The sequence below is a fragment of the Opisthocomus hoazin genome, chromosome 5 (genome assembly GCF_030867145.1).
Source record: "Opisthocomus hoazin isolate bOpiHoa1 chromosome 5, bOpiHoa1.hap1, whole genome shotgun sequence".
Lineage (NCBI taxonomy): Eukaryota > Metazoa > Chordata > Aves > Opisthocomiformes > Opisthocomidae > Opisthocomus > Opisthocomus hoazin.
Window position 1 is genome coordinate 63,844,462 of NC_134418.1, and position 25,672 is coordinate 63,870,133.

The following is a 25,672-nucleotide window of genomic DNA, read 5'->3' on the forward strand; positions in this document are numbered from 1 at the left end:
CTCACAACCTTGTATCTCATCTATATCGTGTTCTGTTTCTCCTTTCAGAGCGCGACAAAAAACAAACTGTTTCTGTAGGTCTTGCTGGATTTTACACAGCACATGAAGTGATGAACTGAAGCTGAAGGTCCATCTGTTCTAATGCCTTGTCTGCCGCTGATCTTGGCTTTTCATGCCTGAATTCTGCTACCAAAATAGAGAAGTTTGATAGATTTCTGTTTCTGGGGAAAAAAGTGACTTCTATGCATCAGATTCAGATGGCCGTGGAGTGTATGGTGGATGATGCTGGTAGAGGTGTAGGGGTCGGGCATATGTAGCAAAGTGAGGTGGGGCTTCTCACAGTGTTTCTGATTCAGGATGAAAGTTTTTGTGTGCGTGCAATAGCGTTAGGACTCAAATTGCAGCTACAAGCGCGTCACCTCCCATACTTAAAAATGAGCTGGGATCATGCATCTTGTGAGAACAGTCACGTTGAACTCCAGACACTTACGGCCAAGGATTTGCAAGCAGAAGAAAAACCAGTTCGATGCTTGGGGAGGTTTTCTAAGGCTTTGGTGAAGCAAAAGGTGAGGTGAAACCGAGGTGCACCGCAGTCACCATCAACAGCTTCCTCGCGCTTCTCCTCAGCCGTGGTGCTCCAGCCTTTCGGGCGAGGGGTGGGCGTGCGGGGTCGCAGGGGGACCAAGGCTCCCGGCCTCCCGCGCGCTCTTGCCCCTCCCTCGGATGCAACAAGCGCTCCCGGTCTATCACGCCTCCCGCCTCCCTCCCACGGAGGACGCGAGGGGGTGGGCGCAGGAGGCCGGGCGGGGGGCGCAGCAAACCCCAGCATTGGGTGGGCCGGGAGAAGGCGGGGGAGCTCGGCGGGAGCTTCCCTGCCTCCCTCCGCTCCTCCTTCCCTCCCTCCTTCCCTGCCTCCCCCCTCTCCCTCCCGCGGCGCATCCTCTCCCCACCCCTCGCCGCCTGCGGGGCTGCCGTCGGGGTTGGTGCCAGCAGACCCGGCCGCTCTCCCCGGCCTCGGGGATGCGCTGAGGACGGGCAGCTCCCCTCGAGCCCCCCCCCCCCCAACCCCGCACCTCGCCCCCCGCCTTCTCCGAACGGATCGGTGGCCGGCGGCGGAGGAGCCCAGCGGTAAGTGGCGGGGCAGGGCGGACAATATACAGCATTTTCTCTATATCTATATATTTTTATATATATAGTATATGTACATATTTCCTGCTGACCGTCCTCTCGTGGGCGGGGGGGAGGGAGGGGAAGCCGGTGGCCGTGCCCGCCGTGTGCCGACGGCGTCTCGGCCGGAGCCCGCGGGTGCCCGCACGGCCCTGCCCGCCTCGGTAGGCGCCGATGCCCGGGCGCCAGCGCCTCTGTCCCCGCGGGTGCGTGTACCTACACACGGCCACGCCACCTTGCCCGCTCCCTGCCCCGCAGGTGCCCGCGCGTTGTGCGATGCGCGGCCGCGCCCCCCGCCCGCCGCCCCCGCTTGCCCCCGCACCGGGTCTCGGCGCTGCCCCCCGGCCGGGGCTGGGGACCGGCCCGGGGACACCCGCGGCGGAGGGGCCAGAGGGGCCGGCCGGGTGGGACCTGCCTCTCCGCTTCTCTGGGTGTCCGCAGACCCCCCCCCCCCAGCCCCAGGTACCGCAGGCGGTGCGGCTGGAGCGCGAACGCTGCCTTGCTTCGCACGCTCGTCACGAGTCGGCGGCAAGCTGCGGCAGCCCGGGTGCCTTCCGAGACATCCACTGCTCCGGCAGGGAAAAGAAAACACCAGGCGGCACGTCCCTTGGCGCGGGCGGGGGAAGAGAAAGGGCTGCTGATCGCGGGTTCGTTGCAGGGACGCTGACCCCTCGGTTTTAATTACTGTTTCAGTAGTTTCGGTGCAGCGCTGGGTTATGTAGCTGCCACAGGACACGTTTGCTAGCTGTAGTGCCGTGCTTTCAAAATCCTGCATTCTTGCTTTTTGCTTTCTAGTAAAATCTTTGCTCGGTTCTGGTAGAGGCAAAGAACCCATTTGGGAAAACTCAATTTCCAGAAGAGTGACCTGGACTGTGCACAAAATGCTGGAATACCAGAAAAGCGGCATTTTCTATTTGCTTCAGCCCTCCTGGGTTGTGACGGTAGTTTCTTATAACAGTAACAAGTGAACGTTTGTCATTTAGAAGGTGTGTTTTGGGTTTTTTTAAGTTGCTGGTGTTTCTTTAAGTTGGCTTTTTCCTCTGGATGAGGGACGGAGTATCATCAAATCACAGGGCGAAGTCTTGCATCAGCACATGAACAGAACTGTCCTTTGGAGGAAATGGTGCCTTGGTAGGCAAGGAAAGGACTCATGCTATCAGTGAATCCATCTTCCAACCAGAACTGCATTGTCAGCAACCTTCTCTGTGGAAACAGGATCCCAAGCTTTGCTTGGATTGAGGGAACTGCTCTGGCAGTGCTGTTTAACTTACTGCTGTTTAACTTATTGTGTATGGCAGCATGCGAGAAAATGTAAGGGTGATTCATGTAATCGTACTCCTTTTCTTTCTGGTTGTTTAATTGTTCTGTCTGAAACACTGAGTGCAACCTCACATACAGGGAGATGTTTGTGTATTGCTAATATAGATGAGGAGGAAAGCTATATAATGTGGGGGGTATTAATAATACAATTTTTAAGTAATTGTGATCCCATTCAGTTTGAATAAAATTTTCTTCCCTTTCTGGGATAAAAAGCTGAAAAAAATCTTACTGAATGAGTACTGTCTTTTTTTGTCTCTAGAGCTGTGTGAAGAAATTCTTCAGCCATGGATGTGTTCATGAAAGGACTTTCCAAGGCGAAGGAGGGAGTCGTAGCAGCGGCAGAAAAGACCAAGCAGGGCGTGGCGGAGGCGGCAGGGAAGACGAAAGAGGGTGTCCTCTACGTGGGTAGGTGGGCAGCAGGGGTCACGCTGCTGGTCGGGGCACCGTGACATTCACAGCCGGGTCCTCGTCAGACCTATTCTTCTGCAAAAAAAATACATGTAATCGCTCATAGGAGACTGTTGCGAAACAAGCAAGCGGAGAGCTGTGCCCTCCTGAGCTCCAGTTCTTTGAAGCCAAACGTGGGTTCTGACGTCACTGCCTTGTGGTGGCCATGCATTACTGCTCTGCGGAGCCGTGTCTGTAAGCCCATGCAGAACAAGGTTGCGTCATAGGAGGTGCCTTACTGTACAAGTCACTAGCTGGCACTCTATTCGCTTGCGAGGTTGAGGTTGAAGGGGTAGTTGGTACAGTAAAAATAAATTTAAAAAAATACATAAAAGCTGAAGTGGAAGGTAGCTTCATAGCATTGCATAGAATATGTGGGTTTTAAGTGGGATTTTAAGAGAAGAAACTCGAGAGGTTAATTCTGGAACTGAGCATAAGCCATGCTAACTGCTTGGCATGTTGACAGTAACATTTTGTATGGCAAAGTGTCATCTCCTCATCTTTTGAAATTAAGTTCATGTTCTGTACTTACTATTACATATCCATAGCAGATATTTTCCATGAGTTCTCAAGGAAGAGCCACTACAGTTAATGAGGTAGGGCAGGTAGACCCCAAGGTAGCAAAGCAGTTGTTAATTGACTTATCTAGGCCACACAAGAATCTTGAACAGAGCCAGGGATAAAATTCTTTTCAAATTCCAGATTGGTACTTTGATTGCACGATCATCATCTTCACTTAGCAAGCATCGGGCTTTAGAGATCTATCTTGCAAGTGCTGCCGTGAAAAATTCACAGGAAAAGAATCTGCCAAGACCATATGAATGAATGGCTATTTAGAAAAAATATTATGGATCAATTTCTCCTATTCCTCAAAGTTGGTCTATAAAAGAATGGAGGGGAAAAGATACCCTCTTCTGTAGTTCCTTTCTTTTTTGATGGTTTTGTAGCAGGTCAGTTCTGTAACGGATGCTTTGTGTACCTAGGGAGATGTGCACAGATGTCAAAGAGAAGGTAAACAGATTTGAAAAACAGAGACATTTCTTTTTAAATGGGAGCACTGAGGTCTCTGCAATTCCGATGTCTTTTCAGGATTTCCTCTGCCCTTGCGGGCTAGTACCAGTCTGTAACAAATTATTTCTGCTCTGGATAGTTTGAACTACTCATTTGGAATATGCTTTTCTCCTGCTGTGCCGTAGCAAAGCTCAGTGCTCTTGCCAACAGAGATGGCAGTCATTTTGAAAACTAATTGTAAGATGAGTCTATTTTAAAAAGAGCTTCTGCTCACTTTCAGTGTTTCAAAATAGATGTGCTTTCACTGTACATTGTGCTTGATATCGGAGTTACTTTTCAGAGGTAGGGCTTTCTTTTTTTTGTTTTGTTTTCTTGTAGCTCCTGACCATGCTTCTGGGGTCGTTGATTTCTTTGTGCCTCGTGTACTGAATTAATCTTTGTGCCTGACCTGTTCTCCAGACCGTAATAGTATCTGAACCTAGTTCTGCTCCCAAAGGCAACAGGTTTCCTGTTGTTTTCAGAGAGGCTTTTGCTGAGGCTGGACTTCGGAGGGCAGGCTTGCTGTTTGTTTCAGGAATAAAATACTGAGGACAGTGGAGCCCTGAGCCGTGATGGGGACCCGTGCATATGGCTGTAGGCATGGTGAAGGATCCTTCCCACACCAGATGCCCGCTTTTCAGGGGAAAAGAGCTATATGCACGATTTCAGCCAGGCAGGCAAAAAAGGCCTTGGTTGGTCGTCAGCTGTCTCCAGGAGCTCTGACAGCTCACGTACCTGGGTGTGTGCCTGCCCGTATCTGCTGGTAGGGAGCCACAGTTTCCACAGCTGAAGTTTCAGCAGGATCAAGCAGGATAAGGGGGGAACGAGGAGCTGGGTATTTCTGCATCTACTTCCCATGCATGCAGCAGGAGCAGCTCTTTTCCTGAGCAGCATTAGCAAAAGCTGGCGTGATAATCTCTCGGTTCTGTAGGCTGGTAACGGTTGCAGTGCAAAAGGTGGTGAAACCTCTTTATGAGCAGAGGAGCGGCACACTGCAGTAGAGCTCCTGAAGGTTTCTGTCTCCCTATCTCTATAGCTGGGTTTTCAGATAAGAGTTTCACAGATAGGTTATGCTGTGAAAGCTGCCTGACATCTTGCAAAAAAGAACCTAACCATATAGGGCTGAGAGGGACCTGTGTTAATCGTTTTCCTTTTCAGCAGTCTTCCCCACAACATTCAGCTTTCAATTGCTGCTGCAGAATTAATAAGATGCAAAGTCTTCAGTCCAGATCCCCTTGGTAATATGGTCTCCCACTGCAGTCAGTGGAATTTAAGTAAATATGGAAAACACCTGGACCTTTCTGTCCAGCTTGCTATTAGCTATTATGTGAAAGACCGTAACATATTTCTACCTGGTAAGAGATCTGTTAACAAAAGCTGCTGCTTGAGATGAAATGTCATCATTGTAACTTCTGCTCTTCTTTTCATATTCTTCTTCTTCTTTTTGTCATCTTCTTCTTTTTTGGCACAAGAAAAGTTCCCTTTTGCACAGGGGGAGCCTTAGAACTCTGAGGGAGAGTGGCATATTGAAGGATTACCTGGAGATTTTTTTCCCCTCTCCATGCTGAAGTCTATTCTTTCTTTTTCCTTCAGTCCACTGTCTTTGTCCTGCTTTGTAATATCAATAAGCTGTTTAATACAGTCCATAGTATGGTTTTATGCGTTATGGTGTTTTTTTTCCCCTAAATTCCTCTACTGATCTACTTCAGCATTGGCCAGCTGAAATCAGTGGTGCTGTCTTGACTCATACAAGCACAGCATCAGCACCTTTGCCTATGTCAAAGAATGGCCTGATCATTGATTAGAAAGGAGGACCGAGCTTCAGCAGTCTTGTGTGGCATCGTGTATGCCATAAATTTAAAACTGGGTCTCCATGTATCCTTCAAGAGCTGTTGGTGTGAAGCAGTGAGGAAACGAGTGGCAATACTTACCCCCTCTCTCTTTGAAACCGGGAACCGAGAGTACGAAGGATGCTCTTGCACTGTCTTGATGATGTACTGCTCAGGAGCTCCTCTGAGCTCTGTGCGTGCTATCAGGCAGCTGATGGTTTTGCTCAATTGACTCTTGAGTGCATGTTCAGTGCTCAGGAATGGAAGTTTCCAGTCTGATCATTTTTGATGTGTTATACCCTAGCAGAACAAAAGAATAGTTTATCAGAAATGAGGTGGCTAGCGGATGAGTTGTTTACTACTCCCTGTGCTTAGCTGGCACAGGGCCCTGGAGTAGAACAGTGCAGTCATGACCTATTTGGCAAGACCATCCAAATTCCTCTGCTGCACTCTCTTTTCATAAGGTTTCTTATTTTCTTTGGTAGTAGAGAAGCCAACAGAGTAGTCAAGGGACTCAGGGTCCGCCTGGTGGAATAATGGGTGTCAGTACCTGGGAGCAAGTGTTTTCCTTAGACGGCTATTTCTCCTTCCCCTAATTTGGGCTTATGTCTCCCTGACTTTAGTCATCTCTTACTAAGTGACCTGCCTCTCAGGAAGGGCTTGCTTGGATTAGTCTGTTCGTCTCTTAAAAACCTCAGAAATTAGTGTATTGCCAAACTACTGATGTACACTTTATTTTTGGAATAATTATAGTGATGATAACAAATAATGAAAGGAAGAAAGTCTATTATATTTTTCTGTAATTACACAAAGGCAAAAATTCTGATTTTGGCTTTTCCGTCCTCTTGCACAGATGTGTATTATAGCAAGGAAAAGTAGCATTACCATGTACTACTGTTGCTCCTGCATCACCTAAGTAGTCTAGGCCAGTGTCAGGTTCCTTGGTCTTTATATCATCCCCACTCTGATTCCTCTGTTCCCCCCGTCATGCAGGGTACAATGAGCAAGATTATTCATGTTTTGGGAATGCCAGAATGAAAGACAGCTAGTTTCTCTCCAAAAAACGTAAATGCCCAGCTTTCCTTCATTACCAGCCAGAAGTTGTCCTACTGAATTCAGCTGTTGTATTTTTAGGCCTGTTCTGGCAGATCCTAACGTACTGCTAGATCCTGTTGTAGCTGTAACTGCAGAAACAGCTACTTCCATGCAAGTGTGCAGTAGTGGGGCAAATACTATTTAGCTCTAACATATGCTGTAAGGTCTGGACCACTGCTTAGCTGGTTGTTTGCCAGTTAATGGATTTGGCTATACATATCTCTGTTCTGTATGGGTCTGTGAGCTGTGCTTTTGCTGAAGAAAAGCCTGTCTTCCACTAACAGAAAGAGACTAGCATTACTGTATTAGTTGTGGTTAGAGCAGTGTTACGTCAGGGTAGGTGAAGTAAGAATCAACTTGCATATGTCACTCTGGAGGTGTTTGCATTGCAGAGGTCCTCAGGGAGTTCTGTTGTACCGTCCATCTCTTACCAGCCCTAGAGAGCTGACTACTTGCTGTTCACAGGTTTCCATGTGTCAGAGGCTTGGCTTGCAGACAACAACTTCAACAAGATGAATGAGATATTGGCCAGGTCCAGCATTTAAAAGCATATGCTTAAGGTTAAGTATTCTAACAGGCGCACAGTAAGCCTGAAATGGTGCTTAGTCTCTTTCTAGAAGTTGGTAGAACCGTCATCTGCTTAGACTCCAGCATGTGTTCAAAGTGCTTTGCTTCTTCAGGTCCCATGGTGCCGCAAGATGGAGAGCCAAAGTCCTAAAACAAGTCCTTAGACATTAGCACCTTGGATTTAATAAAGTGGATGATTCTTTCGATGGTGAATATTTCCACTGAGAGAAAACAAGCTTTTTTAAAAGAGATAATCGGAATAAAGGGGGGGAAGAGATTTCTCAGCTGTTTAACGTTTTCATTAGCTAGTTAAAGGAAGAGGTCATTTTACCTGATGCAACATTGTTTTCCCTCTTCCTTATCATGGATTATTATTCTGCTCTTGTTCCTGGACAGCAGAGCCTTTTCAATGCTGTAATCAATCTGATAGTGCCATAAATACATGGCTGAATTTCCACAAATTGGCACTATCAGCAAGTAGGACATATTGATGAATGAACTTATTATGTATTTCATTGTTTAACTGTATTATTGTACAGAATTGTGGGAAAAGTTGCTTTCATCTAATATATTTCTGCTTATATGAGTTTATATATGATCTTATACAGTGTTAAGCTAAAATTATATAGATGTTAGAAGAGTAAAGTCAGAAGTATAAGTCATAATATCCCAAATACTAGATGACATGCAGACAAAAAAATTGCATTACAAATAAGGTAATTTCTGTATTGGTAATAATAAAAAAAGGCCATCCTATCTCTGGCAGACAAGGGTAAAATGATAAACTAGGAGCCATAAACTCTGTCTCTGTAATGCTTAATTGCACATTGTTAAGCATCATAGTCCACAGATGGATACTAATCCCTGAAATGTAGCAAAATTATAAAACCTGACAAGGACAAGTAGAGCTCTGGTAGGGAAAAGAGATGGAGTTACATTTTCAACAGCAATATGTGTTTCTCTTTCCATTGGAGGCACAAGAGATTGTTCTCTTTTGTGCAGCCTGGTAAAAAAGTCATGATATTTTTACTGGGTGTTCTGGAAATTGGTTTGGTGTGAAGGGTGACAGAGTTACATTGCTGACACAGGCCTCGCATTACGTCTGAATCTAGTACCAGCTTGAGGTTTCTGTCTGCAGAATCTTTGTTGTCACACGTGCCTGTGACTGGATGCAGCAGACCTTGGGCTTGACCCTGGTAGCATTTTAAGGTTTGAATCATATCTACTGTTTAATGTTTCATTTTCAGATTATTTTTGTCTAAATTTGGCTAACACTACCATCTCTCCATGGTTTTAACCTCTAGGTCTTTCTGTAGTTCTGTAACGGTTGTTAACCCCTGCAAACTGAGATCTGGAGAAGAGGTGTAAAATTAAATAGTAAGGATCTTCTGGAAACTTTGGCTCTGATCTTCTTCAAACACATGCATGAGTCTCATTAGGATGTTAACAGTAACGTGGTTTCTGTGCAGAGTCATCCGTGTGAGTTTGCAAAGTGGGAGGCTTAATTACCACAGCTATTAAGAAAATGGCAAGGAAATCAGTACGTACAAGATATAAACTGCAGAAGTGTTTCCAGTACTATTCACCTTTCCACAGTCAATATACATTCATGCAGTTGCTCTTTATTGATGGTTTTGCCCTTTTCCTTAGATTGAATTTCTCTTGAATTAATTTTAATAATCTTAGGAAATACTGTATGCAACTGCATATGATCTATATATTCATCCCTCTTAATCATCCATCTAGTCTTTACCAGCACTTAAGAACATGTATTGTCAACCTAATACTGTTCTTTGTTTAGGTTCCAGGACCAAGGAAGGAGTTGTTCATGGTGTCACAACAGGTAAGACAATTATCTCTTAATTTCAGCTGCTTCCCCACATTTGATTAACCGACTATTTACCTGTTAAAAATCCTGTGTGTTTTTCTGAGGGCACTCCGGTTTACTAAAAACAGAAAAGCACAGAAGAATTGAGAGGCAGAAAGCAACAGTCATTTTATCAAAATGCATACGCTGCTTTGCAATCAAATATGTCAAATTAATATAATTTTTTCTGTGTGAGAAGGGGTTTTTGAGGAATGTTCGGAATCAAAGTCAAGCTGCACTGGTACGAACCGGGAGACTGATGAAACCGGGTTCCTAAACAGACGGATATGACTTACATCTGTAGAAATTTGTATATCAGGGGGGTCTCTGCGGTTTGTTTCTTGCCAAAGGTGAAATATTCTGTGCTGGGAAATCACCACCTGGCCGCCATAAGGCCGCGAGGCCGCGGCGGGGGTCGCACGCGGTACCCTATGAGGCTGCAGCTCGGCAGGGGGCGCTCCCCGCGTGGCTGAGCCGGGCCCGCCGATTGGACCAGCCGTCAAGGGGCGGAGCCTGCACCCGGCCGCGCGGGCCGTCTACACCGGCTTCAGCCGCCGGCCTGCCCGCTGCTTCTCGTCAGCTCCGGCAGAGCTGAAGCCGGCCTGAGGACGAGGACGGAGTGCCCGTTGCAGCCTGCGGCCGCCCAGGCTTCAGGGTGCTCCCTGAGATGGAGGGCAGGAGCGAGCGCGTCTGCGGGAGGTGCGACCTGGTGGCCAAGCTGCAGGGGGAGGTGGGCAGGCTGAGGAGCATCGGAGAGTCCAAGGAGGAGATGGACCCGTGGAGCTGTGCCTTGCCATCTCTGGTGCTCACAGGCCAGCCCGGTGTGGCCACTGCAGAGGGAGGTCCAAGATCTGTTTTGTGGCAGGAGGAAGGCAGCGTTATGGGGGACAGAGAGGGGTGGAAGCAAGTTACTGCATGGAGCTGCAAGAGGAACCCTCTCGGCGACCTGTACACAATAGGTGCGAGGTTCTGGGTGTCGTGGACAAAGCGCATGATGAGATGGGAAAGGAGGAACCTCTGTAAGCACCCTCACCAAAGGCACTTCAACCAACACCTCACAGCAAGACCTGCAGTGAGACCGGCGCTGCAAAGAAACAAAGGCAAGTTACGGTCATCGGTGACTCCCTCCGGAGCAGAACAGAGGTGCCCATTTGCAGACCAGACCCTCTTTTCAGGGAAGTTTGCTCCCTCTCTGGGGTCCCTGTCAGGGATGCCACCAGGTGACAGATGAGCTTTGTACAACCTTCGGACTGTTGCCTGCTCCTGATCTTTCCTGTGGGTACTAATGATGTTGCAACCAGAAGCACAAGGTCGATCAGAAGAGATTTCAGGGCTCCATGAAGACTGCTAAAAGGTTCAGGAGCACAGGTAGTGTTTTCCTCAATCCTCCTAGTAATGGGGAGAGAACTTGGAAGAAACAGGCATGCCCAAGATATCAATACCTGGCTCCAGGACTGGAACCTGTGCCAGAACTTTGTTTTTTATTATCATGGAAGAGTCTTCGAAACATAAGTTATGCTAGGGCCTGATGGGTTCCACCTGTCCCGATGACAAAAATGTGTCTTAGCTGGTAAGCTGGCAGGACTGATTGAGAGGGCGGTAAACTGGTACATCTGTGGCTTAATACCCGAGTATCACCTGTGGTCTTAGTGGTTCTTCATGCCACCCTGAGGTCTGTTTCCAACAACAAACCAATCATACAGTTTCAAAGAAGGTGTGCTTGCTGCACCCACAGTCATGCTGCCGCTGCGGTGTGGACATGCCCCAGCACCCACTCCGTTCTGAAAAGATGCTTGTGACTCATCAGTGTGTCCCACTGGAGCTGGTTGGGTAGGAAGATAGAAGGGAAATGGCTTACAGGAAAGAAACAAATTTCAGAGCTTTGATAAACTGATTTGAATTTGTCACGCTTATGAGGGTTTTGAAATGTTTTTTAGAACTACCTAATCTCTCTAGCAACAGCGCTTTCAAACTTTGAAGTTAATGCTGGGCATGTGTGTTCACATTAGCATTTCTACACTGAAAAAGAGTAAATTTACATTTTAAATTGATTTGCAGGGATCATTTTAGGTATGAACTGAAACCAGTAACCAATAATCTGTAGTAAGTGGCAAAAATGAATGTAAGTCTTTGATCTCTACAGAGTGCAGGAAAACCTCAGCTGACCAAAGTGCATTGAATAGAACATGTAATTTTCTGCTGTAAAATATGGGACTTCTGGAGGTGTGAAGAAAATGCATGGTCAAGAAATTTAAGGTGTTTTTGCCCCAATAAATTAGAAATCAAATAAGTAAGGGAGTAGAAAAGGATTTCTTCCTTTTTGTTCTGTGTACGGACAGTGTATCATTCACCTGTGCTCACATAAGGCAATGCAAAGGATAAACAACTGTAGGTAAACTTGACTTGGCTGTACTTGATATCACAACCCAAATAAATGATGAGAAGTCAATCAAGTATTTTTAGTAACAAAACTGAACAGAAAATCTATGATAGTCCTTCAGAGTTTAGCCTCAGGCTAAACCTGCATGTTCTTGTTACGAGGTTTGAAATCTCAGCTTGTTAGACCGCAATTAAGCGAAATTTTCAGAGGGATCATTACTATAACCAGTAGAGGATTGCAGCAGAATGAGGTTTGAGGTACATATATCTAATAACACCACAGACGTTGGAACAGCAACTGACAGCACTAACAAGCAAGTTAATAGAGCTGGTGTTCACCAAGTTGGGCTGTGGTTGAGTAAAAGTCAAAGGCATTTGCACATGTATGAAAGTTGCTAAAGCACTGGGACTCTGTAGTAGGCTAGCTTAGTGGGGAACTTCTTTTCCTCCTCTTGAGAGAAACAACGGATCTCAAATGCTGCAAGTATGCATCTTCATCTGATTGCAATATGGGTAGTGAGACAGGAAATTTTAAGTAGATGAATGGAATTTTTGACAGGTTTGAAAAGATGTTAAATTTTGTTCTGGAAGATACGAAACAGACTATAGAGCCGAACATAAGGAGAGCACATCTGCTGTGTGCTGCACCTATAAATAGAAAATATAGAAAAGTTACTTCAAATTTCAGCCAAAACAGTGGTTGCTTCTCACCCACTCTAGGAAATGGGTGCCGCAAAGTGAAACACCCAAAGCTTGGGAATAATGGGTTCTGTGCCACAGTTTGCTTCCTTCTGGCCTGTTACACTGTTTGAAAGGAGTTTAGCTGTTGAATGAAAACAGAGAAGGAATAGAGGACATGCAGGTTGAAATGTGGCAGTGAGGAGTCCTAATGCAAAATCCAAAGAGCGCATGTTTCTAAAATGAAACAGTATGGCCTTGATAGTGTAAGAACAGAGGAATTGCTTGGGCGCGTATTTTAAAAATAACTTTTTTTTAAAAACTGCAGTCTATGAAGAGTAATTCTGGCAAGCAGAGAAGGCAGGTGAAAACAGGTTCAGGTTCACTGTAGTGATGCTGTGAGATATAATATGAAGACACTGAGAAATGCTAGTGAAGTTGTCTTAGAAATCCATTTAAATCAATGCTATTAAAGTTGATGTGACAAAGCTGCTTTTTAGGGCACTTGTAAAGACCTACTTGTCTCTTTTTGTAGGACTACGAGCCACCAGTTCTGTTGGTCTTATGATGCACCAGAGTGTAAATGTTGTGTAAAACCTGAGGTGAAATAACACATTTTATGGGAATAAAAATTATTCAAGAGGTTGGAGACAGTTAAATGCAAACTAGAATCACAGGTCAAAAGGAGTGTATGGTCACAGGTGTGCAGTCAGTCCTTTCTTACTGTCTGAGTTCCAAGGTCTTGCTATTATTGCATAGCTTGTGGTTTAAAACGCTGTGCTGGTGAAGGGACCGGGAGCTGACATTCCTCAACGTGCTGAACACCTAAATACACTTCTCAGTCAGTTCTTTTCCAAACCCAGAAATGCTAGACTGGGATATTTCTTGCTTTAAACGAAGTATGACCTGTTCGTACCAGGTTTAGTGGCATCGAGGCACTGTAAAATGAGGATACCAGGCTGTGATTCACAGGAATACAGTGAACAAGTTATTTGTTAGGTCACCCATTCTTAGAACTTCTGAAGATGAAGCAGCTTTGCTGGTGTATCTGCCTTGTCTGCCTAATTAACATGTCTACTGGCCTTTGACTGTAAATGTGTAGTTCATCAATCTTGCTTATTTCCCAAGGATATATGTCCAGAAATGTACAGTGTCAAAGATGAAATATTTGCAGTCCATCTCCTGATAAGCAAAACAAGCACTGCTTTCTACAAAAGATCAGGGCCAAAAAGCCCTTGATGCTTCAATCACATGTGCATTCCCTGAAGCTGAGTCAAGACACAGTATCAAATGTTATGAACCACAGTCAAGTGTTTTGCTTAATTCTTTTATCTGATCATTCTTGTTCTTAACACTATTAGTCATTGGTGTTCCTGTTGTGTTTGTTTTAACTCCATCGGGTATCTTACAGTAAATGGTATGAATTAAAGAACACCCAATGTATTGATGGCTTCTTTGTAAATGAATTCTTCAAGTCCCTAAGGCAACCTTGTTGTCTGAAATACATGTTCAAAAGTATATTTAGTGCAGTAAAAGTAATTTCATTAGTTCTGAGAAATCCTGTTGTTTTCATCTACTTTGATTGTTCAAAATTGAGAGCAACTAGTTCTCATTTTGAATTGCTCCAAAGGTTTCACATTGATACCATATGTTACCCAGTTGTCTGTAATAAGTAGGGTAAAGAAAGGTTCAATGCTAATAATTTTTGCACAATGCTATAGTCAGTATTAGAACATTAGTTTCAAAGTTAACCTTGGCATGGTCACTGTACACAGTCCCAGGATCATTTACCAGAATGGAGGGTCTCTGTGTAGATGACAGAAGTAATCACGCCATGGCATGGCAGAGCTCTGCAGAAGCTGGTTTAGTCTGTTCCTCAGCACTGTGATACAGAGCAGACATCAGCTCTAGAAAGACTTAATGGCTTAAGATCATTAAACAACCTAATATTCAGATTAATTTAATTAGTTGGTATCAGCCCCCTGCATTCTGAACTGATTTGTTTGTGCACACTTAATGCTTTTCCCCGGTTACTACTTAGTGTAAGCAATAAAACATGTGAGACTGGAAACCTATTTTGTTTTTATTTCTCCTGTTGCTAGGCTTCCAGAGCTGAAAGGTCACCAAACTGGAGCTTATTTACAGAGTCACTCTGGTAATAGGGTCTTTGGTGGTGTTTAGGTATTCTTTAGAGATGGGAAGGAAGACTCTTTCTCCTAGTAGTAAGAGTGCTCTTACAAATCTGTACTATGTGTATAGTTCGCTGGATTTATCGTCATGGCTCTGATTTCTCAAGCAGTGTATGAGAGATCTGTCATGCTACCTTCTGTGTCAGCTTTCTTAGGCTATGTCTGAAACAGAAGCAATCTTAAATATACTGCTTTTGTTGCTACTTTTTTCAGGTATCTTGTTGTACCAGTAACAGCGTTAGCAGCCTGATTCTTTGCTTTTTTGTTTTGTTTGCATGTACCAAGCCTTTCCTAGGGCAATGTGTTTCTGGGGAGGAGAAAATAGACTTCAGACAGAGCTTTCCCAACTTTTAATAGTGGGAATGGCAGCCGCTGGATAGTTGCTCTTGGTAGGTGGCCACACTTGCCATGACAACACAGTCTGAGAAATATGGTTTTAATAATGGCACCAGGAATTAGGTGTTTTATATAGCAGCATCCACAGTGCACCCAATTTCACTCTATTTCTTCTTATTCTGCTTTTGAGGTGCAGTCTTTTTAAGATCTTGAGATAACAAAACTAATTATGATCATTGACAAGAAACACCGTGCAACTATGCTGTATCATTTTGTCAGAAGGGAGGAGTGTGCTTAAAATCGACTGACCATGCAATCCTTTGTCAGCATCAAGCCCACTGAAATTGTCTGTTTTAAATGTTCTGCCATTCAACATATTTTGGAAAAGGGAGTTTTCAAAACAGTGTATGTCACTTCCATATAAAAAAAAATAACAGAAGAAAATATGTGTATAAAAAGGACCTTGATTTATATATCTTCTGTTGGTTTTGTTTTCTTTTTCCTTCTCTCCCAGAAAAGGAAGAAGACAGAGGAAAAATAAAAAGCAATGCTGAAACTTACCCAAAATACATCTCTCGTTTTTTCTTTTTTCTTTCCTTCTTTTTTTTCATTTTTTGTTTTATCTTTTCCTTTTGCTCCTTTACTTCCTTTAGTTCCCTTTTTTGAGAATATCACTTACTTTAAAGCATACTTTTGCAAGATGTTAATTTTTTTACACAGCTCTGGGATTTCTTCTTGCCATTCTAAATAATATGAAAGTGTTAACAAGTGTCTGTCTTATAATGTTGCTCAATTTCTTTCTGAAAGACCTGCACAATCAGGTCGTAATATTCTTTGGAAGATATAACATGTTACTAGGACACACACCTTAACATATGTGTTTGCAAGAATTAGTGAAAAAATTTCTATGTAGACTTCATGTGTAGAATCCAGAGCTTTTGTATTCTGTAGCTGATAAAAATCAAACGCGGCATCTTAATAGATGTCTTCTTGCACTTGCTAGCATTATGCCAAACCTTCCCTGAGGGCAAAATTTCCTTTTCAGCAAAACCCACTTTTGACTATTTTTTTTTTCTGGAAAAAGCATGGCAACAGAGTACTGGATGGATACAAAGAAATTTCTTGTGATTTTGTATCTTATTAGCATGTACAGATTGAAAGATCTTTGGAACAGGCTGTTCTTCAGTTTCTGGTTTCAGACAATATGGAGTCCATTGCTGTCCTGCTCTATAACGAAAGCTTTTGGGTTTGGTCATAATAGAGATAATACTCAAGCAGTTACTGTTTTTTCACTGTAAGTTAGTCAGAATGAGTGCTAAATGACCTACCTCCATTTTCAGTCAGCAGATATTTGTTATTTGGGTCTTTAAATAACAACAATTAGGAAAAAGGTAGAAAGGTAAACAGTGTGCCAGATGTGTGATTTTTATTAATGCAATCTATGCTGTGTGCCCTGTGATATGGACAGGTGATACTCATTATGAAAGCAATTAAAGGAATCTAATTTATCCATAGAAAGTCTTCTCTTCATATGTGCTTCCCAAAAAAGTCTCTGAAAGGGTGGCCCAGCCGACAGGCAGAATCCATCCCGTGCTCGTAAAGAGTGCAAACAGAGCTATGAATACATTTCATGGATCAGGTGGGATTTGGGCTGGGGGAACATATAGTATTAGTTAGAATTACAAAGCTACACACAGGATCTTTTTGAAGAACAGTCCCTTGTTTAGATAAGTAAATGCGTTTGTTTCTGAAAATCTGGCCATGTAACTTTAAAGTGTGAAATCCTCCCATCTCTTTTCTTAGAGCAGTTTCACTATAGGGCAAGCTGCTGTCAGAAAGAGCCTTTGGGGATGAAAGCCCAGAAAGAACGCAGTAATATTCAGAAAGGTAGAATGGCAACTGCTGATGTATACGTAGGCTAAATGTGTTGTTGTTTCCCTGGGGCTTGGAAGTTAGCTACTAATCCAGTTTGCTTTGGCATCTTTGGCATTCAGTCTTTTTGTAGATTAATGCATTATGGATGGACACATCAGCAGTGAGGCAAAAAATCTCAGAGAACAACATAAAAGGTTGTATTAGAAATTCTCTGAGCAACAGTAGCTCTGCTTCTCTGCTTATTAATCAAGTATATTTTGAAAAATAAAATAAAATAATAAGCACTGGTTTTTGAGTCTAATGTAAACAATATTGTCTTCCTTGCCCTGTAACATGCAGTGAGTGTTTGGTGGACTAATTGGAATGCATTTCCAAACTGGGATACATTGAATGCAATTATCATACATTACACAGTGAGTTGGACGTAATAAAGGCCCTTAAGTAATGACTTTTCTTTCCTAAAGTACAACTAGACGTGAAATAAATGTCAAATGTCTTTCACATAGAAGAAATTGAGCTGTAAATAAGGCTTATTTTTACCTCTACTGCTCCTGTGTTGCCAGATGGATAGTCTCATGTCTGAAGATCCACTTGGGTACCCAAAGTGTAATGGCCTTATGGCTCTTCATGATATTGGGCAGTAAGGGATAGATACAATTCTCTGAAAAACTTACAGCTCCCAAAGTCATAATGTGTTTTTTCCATCTTCTGCTTCTCCTCAGTGGCTGAGAAGACCAAAGAGCAGGTGTCTAATGTTGGGGGAGCTGTGGTGACAGGAGTGACGGCAGTGGCCCAGAAGACAGTGGAAGGAGCAGGGAACATTGCTGCAGCCACTGGCTTGGTGAAGAAGGATCAGCTGGCCAAACAGGTTTGTTTATTTACAGTCTTTTCCAGGTGAAGTGGTGAACAATGACTGGCCCCTCTGAACTGAACGGCAGACGGAGGGTTTTCTTTTGTGTCCGTCAGTGGTATGAGTGCAGGATGATTTGTGTTACGCTAAACAAATGAACAGCAAATGAAATATCTGCTCTTTATAGCTTGTATTTGGAGTGACCCGCAGGATTTGGGAACTTGAGTAGGATTGGGCATCTAGCTTTACTGTTCTGAAAAGTCTTAACAAATTTGGATCACAGCTTAAAGTGTGATCTAATGGTGATTCAGAACTCAGGAGCCTCTAGTGGGGGCCAGCCGCTGTAGGATCACTGTACAACTGAAGCAGAAGATAACTATTTTTCTGAATACCTCAAGACTGAAAAGCAACCTGCTAGAGCTGAGAGGCCAAACAGCAAATCTCAGGTTTAACAGCACAAGTTGTATCCTCTGCAGATGGAGAGCAGAAGGGTGTACCACTCCACTTAGTTACATTGTGTCTAAAGTCAAGATCTAGCTGCAGAGTCACTGTCTTCCACGAACATAGTGACACAAACTCAAAAATGCCTGCAAACTACTCTGATGTCTTCAGATGAAATTTGCTCTAGCTCATACTGTAAAACACCGTGTTCCAGCACCAAGGTGAAACTGAGGTATTTGCACAATACCAAGTGTTACTACATTTTTGTTGCTGATGCACTGCAGTCATCTTCTTCCACTTACACTGGGATCCCAGATAGCTGGTGGGAATGATGCTTTCCAAAATGTGTATAGTATTTTTTGGAGACAAAAATAACACAGAAGGTACAAATACCTCCTTTTGTACCTTTTTCTATATGAACATTTAAGAGTTAGAAAAGGACTATGAAGAATATTAGTATTGCACAAAAACATGGGTGTCATATGGATTTAGCAAGAAGAAGTTCTATGGTGTATCTTATTTGCAGTTAGTGTCTAGAGAAGCTGTTAAAAGTGAATCCTTAAAAACTCTTCTTCATCCTTACCTGTTATTGAACTGTATTCTTGTCTGACAAATCCTATTGGTGCTTTAGTTTGGGAGGGGAAAAAGGGGCATGACATTGTGGTAGGCATTCACCCCACTGTGGTGGATTGGTCTTGAATAGATCTCACAAGTGGTTTTGTTCTCTTTCAAAGCAGTCTTCCTTGGGGGCTTTTTAGTCCTTTTTTGTTCAACTATAAGTAAAATGTTGCTTTTCATGTGGCCATGGTCCTTTGTAAAAGCTATGTTCAAGAATTACAAAAATGTGTATTTAATAAACGGCCAGCGGATACGCAAGTACAGCATGGCCACAGTAGTCTACACCCTTAGTTTCTGTTAAAGCTCTTTCATAGTTTCATGCTGAGCGTGTTCTTTTCTGTTCATAGCTCTTCAGACTCAGTGTCGTAAGGATCATCGTCTTGATACACAATTACCTACTTTAGTACTGACCATACCTAATATTTTTTTAACTTAAGATTATCATATAGATCCTTATAATTATAAAGTATGAAGCAAACCTCTGCTGACTTTCATTTCATTCTGTTCTGTATATTGTAAAGCTTAAACATGAGTCATGATGTCTGCAACAGAATAAAATCACATCTGTGAAATTAAAGAACATCCATAATGTACACGCATATTATTCCATAGCCCTATAAATAGCATTGTTATTCTGAACTGGTGCTTTGTTCTTTATATATGCAAAACCATTTGTTTGATTCTTGATACTGGTATTTTTAGATTGAGATTCTCAGTCATCTATGCAGCATGGACATCTAGCTGATGGGTATCTGCGGCTCCTAGAAGACTTCTCTGCGTCTCTGTCTCTTACTGGTTTTGCAAGGGATGAGTAGCCATTTCAAAAATGTTAACATCAAAAGTGAGTCATGTAAAGGTATTCCAAAACCTAGTATTTTTGCATTCCTGTGCAGTTTAGAGGCACGAGAGAGATTTTTCACTTGGGTTTTCTGGCAGTTGGGTGAGGACCAGGTGTGGGCATTCAGAATACCAGTGGGACATGAGTCCCTTGTGGGGAACAGGGTAAGTCTTTCTGGAACAAGAGAAGGTGCCAACCAGGCATACAATCAAAATATCAACGTAACTTTGTGCATTTAGCTCTGTAAGGTTATGTCTCTTAAGGCTGTGATATCACTAGTCTGCTAGAAACTGCGAATAAGAGACCACGACTAGCAAATTCATTCCTTGATCTTCAACATGGCTAGTCAGTGCCTTTGGCAAGTTATTCTTCCTATGGACATCTATTTGGAGTTGCCCGAAAAAAAATGACTGTGTATCCCATGTGCAAGATGAACACTTACCTTGCTTACACAGTGTAAGCAAGTCATGAGATTTGACAGGAAACTGCAAATGAAGCATATCCATTGAAAGGGGGTACAAACAGGATTACAGGCTATTTTTCCACAGAAGGCTGAAAGGCATTAGCCAATAATCTGTTATTTTAGTTGGTTTCTAAACTTGTAACAAATTATTTCTTTCAGTTCACATGGACTCGCATAATCGAGTCCAAATCCTCCAACTGAAGGTACCAGTGACCTCCTGAGGCCCCTTCCAACCTGAATGATCCTGTGAACTGCTATAAACTCAACCTCCATGCAGCTGGAGGAATTTGCTTATTTGCCATCAATTGCAGGATCAGGGACTGTGGAATAAATACAGAATCATAGCATATCTCAAGTTGGAAGGGACCCGTAAGGATCATAGTGACCAACTCCCTGCTCCTTGCTGGGATCAGCTGCGTCCAAATATGTGTCTGGAAGCCCATCTAAACTCATGGTAATTGCTGGGATCTGCTACTGGTGATCTGCTCACCTGTGTGAGAGCCTGCAATCTTGCGTGGTGACCAGCATTTATCTTGTGCCATGATGGAAGTCTGGTTTTAACTTTCAACTAATTAAAAGCAGTCATAGTGTTTCTTTACCTGTGGATACATCGATATTTATGCAAAGGAAATACTAAGCAGATTCTTGCTGAAATGCTTTCTCAAGGTTTGTTCGAGGTCACCTAGTGCAACCTTTAATACTGGCATGCTTTGGACCATGAAGCACAGATTTAACGGTGCAACTGAGGCCATGCCAGAGGCTGCTGTCACACCACGCCGTCACCTGCCCACCCCACAGCCAGTGTAAGCGGGCAGTGCAGAGTGACAGCAGAGACTAGTGAGTGACAGGGCTGACTTGATCGTGCTCCTCTGAAGACTGCCCAGGGGATTTATGCTTTGGCAGAAACTCACTGCTTAACACAGCAAGGGTAGTGGCGGTTAGTAGGCTTGAATTAATTACAAAAGGGTTAGCATACAGCAAGCAGCATTTAAATAAATGGCAAAACAATTCTTAAGGTTATTTAGATTCCAGAAGTTCTTTTGTGCATTGCCAGCATGCATCTACTCACAAATTATACCTGATGCACACTGGCATTTAGCATACAGCCTATTAAAAATTTATTAACTCTTTATAAACCAGCTGTAAATGAGAACCTGATTTTAAAACCTGCCCGTAATAACACTGTTATTTTAATCATTGGAACTCTTCCTGGAAGCATGAAATAAGTTGCTTCTCTTTTTCATGCTTTCTTCTCTCTGTTGAGAGACAATGATAAGCTGAAGTACTGGGTTATACAGATAAAACATTTGCTTTAAATTTATTGTGTGCCTGTGCATGTTTTATTTCTGTGTACAGTGTGAGTGTGCTTCTAAATTAATCGAGTTAAAAAAAGGAAGATTAATGATAATTGCATTTGCTGTGAAATGAACATGTTTTTCCCGAAGTTAAGAAAGCTGTGAAATCATTTGAATATTCTGTTTTCATCTCTGCATGAACATATAGATCCAGATAGTATGGAGGGCTACTAGCTGGTGAATATCTAGTGTATAACATTGCCTGAGAACAAAATACAGGTTACAAAGTTTATTATTTTCAGATAGGTGATTAACTAATTGAAGTTCTTAACCTCACTGAATTCACATCATTTGGTTCTCTAGCATCTCAAGAATAAACTAGTTGGTAAGTTCTGTGATTTCTGTAGTGAATAATTGTATTTATACTGTTCTAGCACCAAAATCCCCAGTCAAGCTGAAACCTGAAGGTACTTTAAGTACCATGCAAAGTTGTAGTTAGATTTTGTGTGCTGCACATTTTACTAAAGTAAATAGAGTAACAGGCTTAGTCCTTACCATGTTTGGGATCTATAGGATCTATGTGAATCGTGTTTGGTATCTTTATGTGCTAAATCTTTTTGCTTTCTAGAGTGTCTCTTAATTTAGCAAGTTTACAGTTCATAGCACTGTAAACACAAACATAAAATTACAGTACCAGATAACATGTAAGTAGATAATATACTTATAGAGCAGGTAATATAGCTCATTGGTTTAATTACCAAGCTTTCGGAGAAAAAGACGACTGTAAGAGGTAAGACTGTCAATTTAGGCATTAGGCTTTTTTTTTTTCCATGGAAAATGTTATTTAACAAAAAGCCCTTGTTAATTGCACTTGATATGAAAATTTATATAGAAGAATGAAAGCGATGGCAACTTTGCTATATCTTCTTCCCCCCCTCCCAGCCTGTACTTCCTGGGGCTCCTTAGTATTCAGACACTGTCCTAGCATAAACCTTCCATGCAGTGGACCCCACAGGTGTAGAGTATTTCTTGTCTTATTACTTTTCTTGGCCAGAAGAGCTAGTCTTATGAACAACCATTTTTTTCCACAGACCATTACACATTGCTTAGAGCCAGGGTGAATCCACTTTGGGGAATCATCATGATCAAATATAGCAATATGTAGGAGCCTTTTTCATCCTTTTTACAGGGAAGCAATGAGACATTGTGCACTGCTGAGAATAAAGACCTGATTAAACATCTTTTAATTTTGATGAGATGAGAGCAACTCAGTTTTGATTAAGACACCAAGCATCACAGTGTACTCCAGCCAGGTATTATTTGTTCATTTGGGCAATCTTACTGTGAGAAGGAATGCAAACCCTGTAAGTGCCTTTGAAAATTTGTCTCTTTCAGTGGCAGAATGGAGGTTTCTTTTCTGCTTTATTAAATGCCCATTTTTGAAATGCAAGCAATACCTCATCTTTCAAAGATTGCTGTTTTGCCTTGTTGCAAATGAAGATTCCTGAGTGTTCACAAAGAAGTTTTAGTTACCACGTGTGGTTTGAAAAAAAAAGAAAAAAAGCCAAATATGAAATCTTTAGGTTTTGCACTTTACATTTTGAGTTTTAAAAATGCAGAGATCAGTTTAGAAATCCTTCTATAGAAATCTTATGCAGAAATAACCAGAAACTTGGGATTGACATTACACTTGGAAGTTATCTTGGTTAGCAGTCCCCAAAGTTTAAAAGCCCAATATTGTAGTCCCCTTGCTACCTGCATACAATATAAATGCCTAGCTTAGTACTTGAAAAAGTTCAAACAGGCATTTTCTCATTTTGTCTCTTTTTATCTTTTTGAGATGTATTTTGTGTATTTTATTTTCTATTGTGCCATAATACTGACATGCCATGTGGAAAATCCATGAAACTTTTAAAACTGATTTTTTTAATGTACTTTTTTTGTAAATAAGTTTCCAGTAATAGGTCTAATGGCAAAATTGGGGTATAGGTGGAACCATGCGTTTTGCTAGAATGTGAATATCTCAGTTTTTTGACCACCTTTACGCCCAGTATACTCTACAGCATGCTTGGCTCATTAAAGGATCACTGTTCCCCATCTTCTTTCCAATTTCTATGTGAGTCGATTAATCTTGAAAAGCTTAGCTCGGAAACACAAATGAAAAGCCACTGAGCAGAGATATCCAATTTCCTTCTTCAGAAAGGGAATTAGGGCATTTTTCCACCTTTCCATTACATTTTGTGCTATTAGCCAGCTGATGGCCCAAAAGGCTAATAGACCCCAACAAAAAGCAGGACAATAAGTGCGAGTTACAGAAGACTTAAACTGTTGTTCTTTTGCTGGAATAAGCAGGTTTATTCATCTCCCTGAAAGCTTATGAGGAAAAAGTCAAGCCTTGAATTAACCAAAGAAACTTTAACAAGATTTTGGCTTGGCAAATGCAGAAATAGCTTCCAGCTAACTAACTTCTGGAGTTGATGCTTTTCTGTAGACACTGTAGAGCAAGCAGGCTGCAGGGGTGCAGCAACATCTAATTGCCCTCCTCAACTACTTCTTGCCTTTTGTGGCTCTAGTATAAGGTCACAGTATGGAATGAACAGGTTCGTGATTAAATATGTGTAATCTAGATCCCTAGCAAGCCTGCCAAGCAGCCAGAGGTCTAACCCTCTGCACTTGAGCCAAGCAGTGCCAGTTCTGCCTTGCAGTGCAATGCAGAGGGGTGGGATTTTTAGTTGTTCAGGGTGAGCCCGACTGTGATTCTGATGTGACACTCTTGCTTTGTCTGTAGGAGCTATTACAGCAATGGTTTGGAAAGTTTGCATACTGTGGTTTCTGGTAGGATAACTAGCAGATGGTAAATCTTCCTCAAAGAAGCCAAAGTGTTTTAGATTATGTCTAGGAGAAGGCCTGCTCAGGTAGTCACAACTGAACATCAATCAGACAATACTTGCTTTCAAATTTCTATTTAAATCTTAACATGTGAAGAGCACATAATTTGAGGTAGGTTTTACTTTTTCCCTTGCCATTTTATTTCTTGATCTGTGCATAATGTATGAGTGACTGCTGCAAAACAGAAAGGACTTTTAGCAGCAATTAGCTGTCTCATTTTTTAATGTATGTAGATGGATTGAGAGTGGAAGAATGAGGAGGGAGATTCCCCTCTAGGGGACCCACATTGCTCAGGAGCTGAATCACAGAAGACCCCTCTTAAGAGAAAGCATTGGGTAGCTGTGTCTTTGAATTCATGAAGTAAGTGGGACTGTCAGTGAACTGACATATCTCTTTGATTATAGCCTAACTGGACTGATTTGTTTTGACAGGGCCTTTCTTACTGGTTTCAGAATGAACGATGGTGTATTTTATGAAAATGTATGTAACAAATAATTCTGTAAAGCTAATCCATATTCTTGAAACAGGAAACTGATTGATTGTAAATCAGAAGGCACCCATAGGTAGGCAATATTAAGGTTTTGAATCTGCTTTGTGTACGCAGTCAAATCTCCCCCTCATGACAGTGCACGTATTTTTTGGATGGGAAAGCTCAGGAGTCATTTCAGTTATACAGAGATATGAATGTCAGTAGACTAGTGAAGTTCCATTATGATCCTTTATGAATGCTCTGTACTGGAATGCAAGGGGCTTTGATTCAATGATTTGTAATTTGTTTACACAATAAATTCAACCATTACAGTTGAGGCCACTTAATGCAGTGACATTAATACAGTTCTGTTGTCCTTTGGTGTTTCCATATGGGCAAGCCCCACATATGTATCTTAGCATATGCTGATATTGCAGAACGGCACTATAAAGAACAGTACAGAGTGCTGAAGCAGACTCCAATGTTTACAAGCAATTTTATTTGAAGAAATATGCTAATGATGCCCACAGAAAACAGACTGATAAATAGGAAGGCCACAGAAGTCACAAAGCCAGCAAGGAAATCCCATGTTTTTCTACTACCTTTCTTTTACTATAAGATCTTACCTGTCGCTTCCTTCTCAGCAGGTGCGTGCAAGTTCTGGTAGCACTTCTAGACATGAGTAGCTTAATTTTATTTCACTCTGAACACCACTATTTGAAATATTTAAAATTAGACTGGGCAAGATTGAGTTGAATATGCACAGATTAAACAATACTCAGGAAAAAACAGATTGTGAAGATGGATGAGTCCAGGTAGGAGTGTTAGAGTTCCTGTGTTTGTTGAAGAGACTGTTGAAGTGCTAGGAGGATTTTGAATAGCAACCTGTGCTTGGCCTCCCTGGTTAGCAGAGAAAATGCCTTTCCTTCGGTGAGACATGTTGTCAGTATTTTTTCTCAGAGGGCAAAATAACAGTATTTAAAGGAATGTATTGACATCTGTGACTCAGG

At 42.4% G+C, this 25,672-nt stretch overlaps 1 protein-coding gene across 1 annotated transcript in view; it reads left to right on the forward strand.

The window, feature by feature from the left end:
- The first annotated feature begins 818 nt into the window (after positions 1-818).
- The window catches only part of SNCA (synuclein alpha), a 71,198-nt gene continuing 46,344 nt past the window's right edge, over positions 819-25,672 (forward strand). The window contains exons 1-4 of the mRNA XM_075421510.1: positions 819-1,128; positions 2,747-2,892; positions 9,277-9,318; positions 17,522-17,667. Coding sequence (XP_075277625.1) covers positions 2,772-2,892; positions 9,277-9,318; positions 17,522-17,667 — 309 coding nt within the window. The 5' untranslated portion in view covers positions 819-1,128; positions 2,747-2,771. The remainder of the gene's footprint in view (positions 1,129-2,746; positions 2,893-9,276; positions 9,319-17,521; positions 17,668-25,672) is intronic.